The sequence below is a fragment of the Parasteatoda tepidariorum genome, chromosome 7 (genome assembly GCF_982258835.1).
Source record: "Parasteatoda tepidariorum strain Cologne lab strain chromosome 7, Ptep-v5.0, whole genome shotgun sequence".
Lineage (NCBI taxonomy): Eukaryota > Metazoa > Arthropoda > Arachnida > Araneae > Theridiidae > Parasteatoda > Parasteatoda tepidariorum.
Genome location: NC_141761.1, coordinates 64536718 through 64547016, shown reverse-complemented (window position 1 = coordinate 64547016; position 10299 = coordinate 64536718). Strand labels below are relative to the sequence as shown.

Genomic DNA, 10299 nt, shown 5'->3' with positions numbered 1-10299 from the left:
AGCAATTAAAAAAAAAATATTGAACCTGAAAAATATTGCGCCTTAACCAAAGTTAAATAAAATGCTCTTACACCTAGAAAATTAGAAGAGATTCTGAATTTACTATGTTAACAGATAATAAAAATCAAAAAATCAAAGTAATCTGTGGAGAAATTTTTAAAAAAAATCCACTTTGAGCATTTTTGCGCACGAAGTATGATATTTTGGAAAATCTGGCGTTGTTTTATATCTATTGAAAGGAAAAAATGATTTAATAATGATTTTTCAGTTGTAATTCTATTAAACTTTTATTATTTAAACATTTTACTGCTGATAAAGAATGAAAATGTAACATAATTTAATTACAATTACATCAATTTAAACATGTGAAGCATTATATCTACAAACAGCGCTCGAAAGGTGTTTAGAATAATCCGAGTGATTTGAAGCAACCTTATTAATTTTCCAGGAAGACTTTAAGAAATCAAAATGTACAGACTCCTTCGCCTGCTCCCCAAAAAATGCTAATCCTTCACCGTTTTTGTCACAGAACTGTTCAATGTGAAAAAAATTGCATGAACCTTTGGTGTAACGCTGACACCTAAGTCCATGTAGCTCTTTTGGAAAGCTTTGTAATTTTGGTCAAGATTATTTCTGAAACATGCAGAAACCAATTTTTTGAAGTCGTTAAATACTTTAACGTACTTCAATATTGTTAGATTTTTAAACTGGCGCAGAAGTTCTTCTTTATCCAAAAGTGTTTTGCATGTATTTCCTTTAAACTTAGAACATCCTCGTCTGATTTCACGTTGAACGTGCCAAGCTTTCGTCCATGTCAGCTATTCATTTTCACACTCTTTCAACATATGCGTGAAAACAGTGTTAACAACACCAAGCATAGGACGTAATTCTGGCGGTGGAATAATGTCTAGGAATGTTTTGCCTCCAACAGTTGCAATTAGCGGTGGATGAATGCAATTGAAATAATCTTTCGCTTTGTTTTTGGACCTTTTCCTTCAGTCAGCCAACTTGTATAATATGATGAAACATTTTCGGGGGATCTCAATTCGCCATAGCTGCTTAGCTCATCTTTCTTGGCATAACAATAAGTGCATGGGATTGCGCTGCTGTGCGACATTATACCTGCTAAGATATTCGCTAACTTCAAATCGGTTGCAATTGTGCCGTGGAAAGGACTTATATTCAAAGTTGAAATGAGTTGATCTACATTCTTATAATTTTCTTATGCACTCGGAACGGCTGCTAGAATGAATAGTCGTTTAACTCCAGAATCCTTAAATTCCCTTGCAGCTATCCCCTCATCATACTTAGCACGCTTACCGCTGCACTCGAAGTCCAACTCATTTGATTGTACAGAAAGACATATTTTTAAAAATCCACCTCCTCCATCAATACCCATCTTTAAGTGAACATCCAGTACATATCGTTTATTTTTCACATACTGAACAAAAGCAGGAACATCTTTGCAGTAAACTCCAAGCGCAGGAGCATCCGAGACTTCATCGCCTTTTATACAAACGAAAGGAAATTCCTTAAAATCAAAATAATCATCAACAGAATGAGCTGTGATATGAAGTTTTGTTTTTTATCCTGGTCCAATTGCTTTTCTACTTCGTGTACACACACGAATGAAAGCTGCCGTTTTTAAAGTCACAGTGCTTGTGTCGTTAAAGTCGATTTAAGTTTTTATTATTTTTGTTTTTTAAATAGTGAATCATCGACTACAATTAACAATTAGAAAACTTCTAATAAATATAAAATTTATTATAAACGGTTATTATGAATATTTAATACAAATATGTTATTTGTTTTCTATTTATAAATACAAAATGATAAAATGATGCTAACATTTTCGAAATATCGTACTTCGTGAGCAAAAATGTTCAAAGTGGATTTTTTTAAAAATTTCTCCACAGAATATTTTAATTTTTCGATTTTTATTATCTAAGAACATTGTAAATTCAGGATCTCTTCTAATTTTCTAGGTGTAAGAGCATTTTATTTAATTTTAGTTAAGGCGCACCGTGTTTACCTTACGAGAAACTTGACTTACGCGCTCGGAGCGTAAAATGTCATTCACATTTTTTTCGCTAATAACTGATTGCTAATCCTTTTTTTTTTCATTATAAAGTAATATATTACTTTTTTAGTCGGCTAAAAATTTATTCGCAATTTAGTAAGAAAATTTAAAAAAAACATCTTATTGAATAAAAAACATTTTATTCAGCGAATTTCAAGTTTCATAAAAGTATGTTTCTGATAAAATGTTATTATACATCAGCTTTTATAAATCTTATTTTTTAGTTTGTTTTTTCTATAATTGATACAATTTCAATAGTATACGTACACATGAATAGATTTGGAATAATATATTTATCAATTTCTTCAATATATATTTTATAATTATTAATACGAATACGTAGTTAACATTTTAGAGCATCTTAAAATTTCTCAGCCTCTTATATATCGTCTTAATCTTAAAATAAATTTTCTAATTACTTGTCCGCGCGTGTTTCGTAGAAGTATTTTACCAACTACTTAATTAAATTTTATCATTTCTCCAAATCTTCTATACGCAATCACGCATATTATTTCTTCATTATACTTATCAATTTTTTTAGTACTTTAATTTAGGTTTTCCTTTAAAGGGAAATTTCTTTTTAAATTATTGACAAGTTTTTATTAAATTAAATTAGAATTATCGCTAGCTGGCTGAGAATCAAATCTTGTTAAGAATTTAAAAACATTCTGCTGTTTAAAATTATTCGGTTCAAAGCAGTTGACTTTTTGCAAAGCATAATATTAATTCGGAAAATGAAGATAAATTATTGAGTAAAGAAAAGTTAATGCGTATGTGTGCACAGCAAGAAATGCAACAGATTGCTTTGTTTTTATACGAACAAAAAATTAAAGACAGACAATTTTATTTTGCATAACTTATTCTCAACCATTAACTTTAGGAAAATTGCCCTTTTAAAAGGTTAATGTTGAAAAATTTTGTTTAAAAAAGTAGTTAATATTATTTCCCAACATTAGCACAGCTCAAAAGACATTGTTATATCAGGAAAATGCTCGATGCGCCTTAGTTTGTTAAACAGAAAATACACAAAAATAAAAAATTGCAAAAATATACCAAAACCAAGCAATTTTTAGAATCAAAAAATTGAAGTATCGAAAAATTGTTTCAAATCTCAAAAAACTGTTCTTTCTCTGAAGTTAGAATTTGTCCTAATACAAATTATTTTATAGCTGTAATTAATGTGTTCAGCGAATAGTTTTAATATACTTTTTTAGAAATCATAATTTTTTTCAGAATTTGTTTAGAAATTGTTCTTTTAACTCGCCGTAAGAAGACAAGAATGTTAGTGTCTCATTTATGTTTAATTGAAGCGCAATAATGACTTAATTAACTCCATAATTGAAATCTGTTCAGACATAACATTAAATTGCTTGAAAAAGCTAGAACAATAAAACTTTTTAAAATTGTTAGGCATTAAACTTATTCTTTTATTTTATTAAGAGTGACAGGAGAGATGAAGAAAATTAGTGTGAAGTACCGTTTACCATCATACTTACTATTTATACAAGTCCTTGAGGAATTTAAGAAAAAAATAATAAAATGAAAAAAGAGTAAAATAAAGATCCTATTGAAATATGTCCTTAAGTATACACAAAAACATATCTAGAATAGGTTTTGGATCGATGAATAAAAAATATATTTTCTAAAAATTTCGAAGGTGGCAGAGACGTTGTTCTTATTTGAAATAATTGACCACTTGATTCCAAGAGCCAGAGGTCATTCCATTGTCTTGCTTGACTTTTGAAATTTCAAATGTAGACGGAATTATTTAATATCCTAGAAAATATTTTTCAGAGCAGCAGTCAATAAATAAATAAATAAATAAAACTAAATAAAATGAAATAAAAGCAAATAAATAAATGAATAAAAAAATTTACTGCTTTGAATATTTCAGAAAGTTTTGACGAATTATATATTATTATGTGATTTTTTCAATCTATGAGCCATAACCATTATCCAAAGTAAAACTAATTTTAATATTGCGTTAAGTATTTTAATTTAATATACTGTGTCATGAAATGTAACTGAAGAAAGAAGATGAAAATTTCATTACCATAAAAAATATGGAAAACAAAAGTCGACATGTTTTGAATGCTCAAAAATTCACGTCGCGAATCATTAACGTCTAGAGAGCCCTGAGAATGGCAACGTTTACAGCAAATGTTTGGCAAGAATGGAGTTTGGCGAAATATTTGGAGAGCGACGTAAATGAAGAAAACTAAAGTGATTTGAATTAAAAAATGTATTTTTGCCAACGAAAAAAGAAAAATTTAAAAAAAAAAAAAAACTGGAGAAACCATGGTAGCTGAGAGTGAAACAAAGAGCGATAATGCCAAAATTCTATCCCCCCCCCCTGCCGTATCATCTCGTCTTAATACTCAGAAATCTTGTTTTATTTTTATGTGATTATAGTCTTCGTGATTTATATAAAAACCGTGAAATAGATCGTGATTTATATAAAAACCTTATGAATGTGAATTATAGTCTTTTCCAGATATTTTACAGTTTTTGAGAGATGCTTTTTCGTTATTTGCCCTACTTTGCATATAGATAAAATACTGCAAATTAGGTTTTAGTATAAAATCTTCATATTTAAAAAGTTAAAAAGAACTTAAAAATACAAATAATGCTTTATTAAAAGTTCACGTGGTCAAATACTAAAATCTTGGAAAATAATAAATAATTTATAAATCGATTAAAATTTTATTTTTAAAAGAGGAATACGAAAGCAATCTTTGCTTTTTGGGCAGAAATCAACTAAAGATGAATCTATTGCCTAAAAACTTCAAGATATTTTACTATTAAATATTTAAAAACGGAAAAAAAGCCTTTCCGATCCGAACCAGCACAAAAAGAAAGGCTTCAGTTTTTATTTCATTCATTTCTGATCTCTCAACTTAGTTGCTTAGCAACGGAATATTTCTCTCTTGTCGATTGCGCAGTTAGAGTAAAGCTATATTAAATTTCTCCTCCGTCTCTAGGGAGATAGTTTTTGGCCTTTTTTAAGGACGATGCCAAATATATATAACTTCCCAGCATCCCAATTTTTGATCCAATTTTTCCGAAATCTTGCCTACCTTCCCATATTGAGGGTCAGGGATCCAAATATGCAAAAAAAAAAAAAAAAATGATTGTCAAATGCTTTTTTAATCAAAAAGTGAATTTTTGTGTCTGATTCTTGGATTCAGTTAATAGTCAGCACTAATTATATTTGATTTGAAGCACATATTTGAAGTCACCCCCAGAAATCATTAAGATTGCACTTAGTATGTGAAAATTCGATCATTAGAACGAAAGTTATTCAAGGTGATATCTTTTTTTTTGCGCACTGTATATTTGAAGTTTTTAGTCTGTTAACACTTTTCACATTTGCAGATTTTTGGGCATTATAATGCTTTTTGCTATGTCTGGGACATTTTTTGGACTGTCTCGGAAATTTTTGGACATTTTGGCGATTTTAAGCAGTATAACTTGCGTATTCTGACCAAATTTACATCCTGGTATTACTGTCTCTGATACTGAATAAGGATTTTAATATAATGCATATTTTACAGCTGTTCCATCGTCTTCTTGAGGAGAATCCGAGTGTTGCAGAAAAAGTGATTGCTGTTCATGGTGATGTCAGTCAACCTAATTTAGGAATGAGTGATGAAGATTATGCCAAAGTTACTGAAGAAGTTACGATTGTCTTTCATATTGCAGCAGTTATAAGTTTCAGAAAACCTCTAAGGTAAAAATACAGAATTTTAAGTTCTTGTTTCCAATTAATAAAATGTTTTTGTTTTAAATACAATAGACTAACAATAAACCATATTATTCGATACATTATTTGTCTCAGATGAAACTTGCATTTATAAATTTGCGTACAATTCCTGTTCATTATTGTTGATAGAAATACTAGAAAATCCTTAAATTTATATAACATATTAAGCATAATAGAGTAGTTAAATTCATTCTCTCTTTATATATATATATATATATATATATATATATATATGTCACGGAGAAAGTCCGAAATCGGTGGTTGTTGACTTTCACCGGTGAATGTCGACAAACACCAAATACGTCGGTGAAAGATCGAATATTTCATTGCATTCTTGTACATTCGGACCCTCACCGGTGTATGTCGACAATCACAGATATGCTTTGGTGAATGTCCGAAATATTTATTACATTCGATTTGATATGAATTTATTCGTGGATATAATTACATTTATTCGATATTTTAACCCTACACTGATGTTTTTTAAAGGTTAAGTGCCACTGCCCGGTATACATTTGCCCGGTATAGCCTACACTGATGTTTTTTTAAGGTTAAGTGCCACTGCCCGGTATATATTTGCCCGATACTCCAAACACTGATGTTTCTTCTAATCTATTGTCAGTAAGTATTAAAATATAGAATAAAAATAAATATATCAAATAAATATAATAATATTAACGAATCAATTAATATAAAATTGTATATAACAAATATTTCGGACATTCACCAATGTGACTATGTGATTGTTGACATTCACCGGTGAGAGTCAGAAATAAGGGTATTTAGCAAATATTTCGGACATACACCAAGCGACTACGTGAACGTGGACATTCTCCAGATTTCGGTGTTTCACCGTAACACAAACACACACACACACACATATATATATATGTCCTTGAGAATAAACAATTTTCTAAACTCGGGTTCAATAACATTTCAATAGAAATTTTGGATTTCCTTAAAATCTCAAAAAAACATCTCGAATCTAAGAATAAATATATGATTATTAATGAATCTATTTATCCATACGGTCTAAACAGCAATATAAATTTTAAATTTTTTTAATAATAATGAGGTATTTATAATCTTTCTAAACTTATTAAAAATTACAATGAAAATAGAGATAAAAGGGTAAAATACTCGCAAGAAAAATAAAATTAAATATGACTTCAAAAATTTTGTTAATGAATGCATTAATTGTTATGATCAACCTAACGCATTTAAATCTACTAAAATTAAGATTTTGGAGATTAAGCTTGATTTTCATAACAAACTTCTAAATTTTTTAAAATTAGATCAAATAAAAACTAATTCAGAACAAGATATTTCAAATTTTTTAAACTTAGTTAAAGACCTAGCTAGATATAGGTTCAAAATAATTATAAGTGCAAAAATATACCCAAACTAGACTATTTAATTTAAGATTTTACTAATAAAATTTTTTATAATCTTAACTTAAACACAATTCTTAGTAAAAATAAAAACCTTCTTCCTATTCAACTAAATTGTAAATCAACTTTTAGATATACAAAAAGTTTAAAAATTTAATTTGCAATTATAGTAATTTGGCTATAGATAATTTGAACTATTTCTGTAATTATAATGAATATAAAGATACTTCTTTTTCTGATATCTTCGTAATCGTGTTGTTACCGGAGATTTAGATATTGATAACGATAAAATAAAAAAACTTATGTCTTTGGGTTATAAAATTAGACCATCTTTTCCAACTTCAAAAAATAAGGTTATTTCTATTTTTATTAAAATTCTTGATGAGTTTATTTTAAAATTATCTTACAGACAGAATTTTCCAATTGAAGGTTTTTTTTGAATGGAGAGAAAATATCATTAAAGATTTTAAAATTGGTATTAAAATGAACAAATTAGTTTTTTGTAAAGATTTAAATTTTAACTCGGTACTAAGACAAAAAAATAAAAGAATTCAAAATAAATTTCGTATTACAGCTGTTGATAAAGCTAGTAATAATTTTGTTATTAGTTTAATTTTATTTTATAACTAACTTTTTTCCAATGAATTTACAGCAATATAATACTAAAAAAACTCACCATCAACAGTGCTATTATTATTAATTAAATAAATGCTATTTGTAAAAGACTGAAAATTAAACCAAATTATATTAACAATTTTCCTTCTATTTTTACTAATTCAAAATTCCATAAAAAAAACACCCAAAAAATTCAGGTTTATTGCTAGTAGCGTTAACAGTAACATGAAAAAATCGGGATTTACTTTGAAAATTTTCTTAAAAAAGTAAAGAATAAAATTAATAAGCATAATAAAAATATTAATCACCTAAATTGGAATATTGAAAATAGTGTACAGATTTTAAAAACACTAAAAACTTTAAATAATGTTAATTCTCTGCATTGTTTTTATTTCGAAAACAAATATACTTTCCTTCCAACTAATAAAATTCTTGATGACCTTCTTCAAATTCATCTGGAAATTTCTAGTTCATAATATTCTCAACAACAATTATATACTATTTAATGACTGCCTTTTTCAAGAAATTAATGGTATCACCATGGGAAATAATTTTATTACTAATATTCGCAATATTTTTCTTTTTCTACAAGAATATAGATTCGGGAAATCATATGTTAATCTTCCTACTAATTAATTCTTTCTCAGATTTATTAATGATCTTTTAGTTATTAATTTTAATGATTTTTATATTTTAGCTAAACAAATATATCAAAGTGAATTAATTCTTAATAAAACTAATAGTAGTAATTCTTTTGCAACTTTTTAGATTTAACTCTTAATATTAATGAATATAGTAAAATTACAAATAAACTTTATGAGAAAATAAATTATTTTAACTTTCCACTTAAAGTAATTCAAACTATGAGGAGTTTGTAAAAGAAACTGATAAAATTAAAACAGATTTAATTAGTGGTTATTTTCCTAGTTCATTTCGTAAATTTTATTTCAAAAATATATTAACCAACTTAGAACATTAATTTTTTATAGTCTAATTTTTCTGTTTTTAGAATTAGCTCTGATTCATTTCTAACGTAGGAATTAACTATGATAAGCTATTCCTAAAGCCACTGGTTGGAATAGTTTAGACGTGTGACCTTTTATATTTGATTAGTGAAATTTTTTAAGTAAATTTCTAAGTAAATTGTAGCCTTTTTTAAATTACTTTAATTATTTAATTTAAATTGTCCAGTATAATAAACAGTTCATTTTTATTTTTTGCAACTATTTTTTTTTTGTAAGAATGGAATGGGTTCTGGTTATTAAACAGCCACAAACGATGAATGCAAATAATTCGTGTATACTTTAAAATTATAAAAGGATGTATGAAAGAAGGTTAAAGTCTATAAACGACTTTCTATCCATTGTATTCTGTATGCAGACTCTGATTTATAACAGTCACTGTATGAAAGATGGGATGCCAATTAAATGGTTTATTCCTGATTTAAGTCTGTAATTAAAACTGCAACGGTTACCTGAATGTGATTATTAAATGTCTTTTTTTTATTTAAAAAAGTAAAAAAATGCTTATTTGCTTATTTATTTATGCATTTTATATTATTCATTAAATTTTCTTCCTATTAAGTGTTCTGTTAAATACATTTTCCAAATAATTTTAATTAACTGGAATAAACCAAATAAACTATACTTTTCTTATGGATGGCAGCACTGAAATGCTATTTGCTTCATATTTTTGCTACCAAATATATTTTAAAAATAATTTTGTTCGCCTTAAGCTATAAGCACTGTTTTTTATTCTTTTCTTCCTTCGCGAAATTTTGTTAACTGTTAAATTAGTAGTCTACTTGGTGCTGTCTCTCCTATTGTGCTATCTGTCCTCTTCTACTTGGCGAAGGTTTATAAGCCTATTTTGAGCACACAAGCCTGAAAATTTATGTAATTGCAATTACCAATGTTAAATTAGTACATCTATCTTTAAAAAATGTTTACTTTTGCTACACTCCGGTAAGTTTGTTTCCTGCTTTCTTTTATCTCATACTCATTTTTAACTGCATTCTTATTTATTAGCGATGTAGACACATTATAAAGAGTAATTTCAATCTTAGGATAATTATTTTTTATTCAGAAATATCGCATTTATTGTGAAGGATGTGTCCTGATGAAGATCTTTACGCTTTCCCATTAAAAGTTTTTCTAGTTTATTTTATTTTTCCTTGTGTTTATATATATATATATATATATATATATATATATATATATATATATATATATAACGATAAAAAAACAAAGAAAAAAACAAAACAAAAAATAGTAAATTTCTTTAAAAAAGAAACAGAACCTAGAAGGCAAGAAAACTTAATAACGAAAAGATATAATCTCGTTGTCAGCTCACACGATTATATTTGCAAATTATAATCGTTTCTAAACATTCTATTGCATTAGCCAATTAAAGTTACCATCGTTACATTAGTTAAAAAAAGCAGGACTGTC

The 10299-nt window shown here is 27.3% G+C and overlaps 1 protein-coding gene across 1 annotated transcript in view; it reads left to right on the top strand.

Annotated features, from left to right (window-relative positions):
• Positions 1-10299, top strand: part of LOC147807199 (fatty acyl-CoA reductase 1-like) — a 67327-nt gene that overhangs the window by 16607 nt on the left and 40421 nt on the right. Inside the window, exon 4 of the mRNA XM_087167951.1 lies at positions 5635-5810. Coding sequence (XP_087024077.1) covers positions 5635-5810 — 176 coding nt within the window. The remainder of the gene's footprint in view (positions 1-5634; positions 5811-10299) is intronic.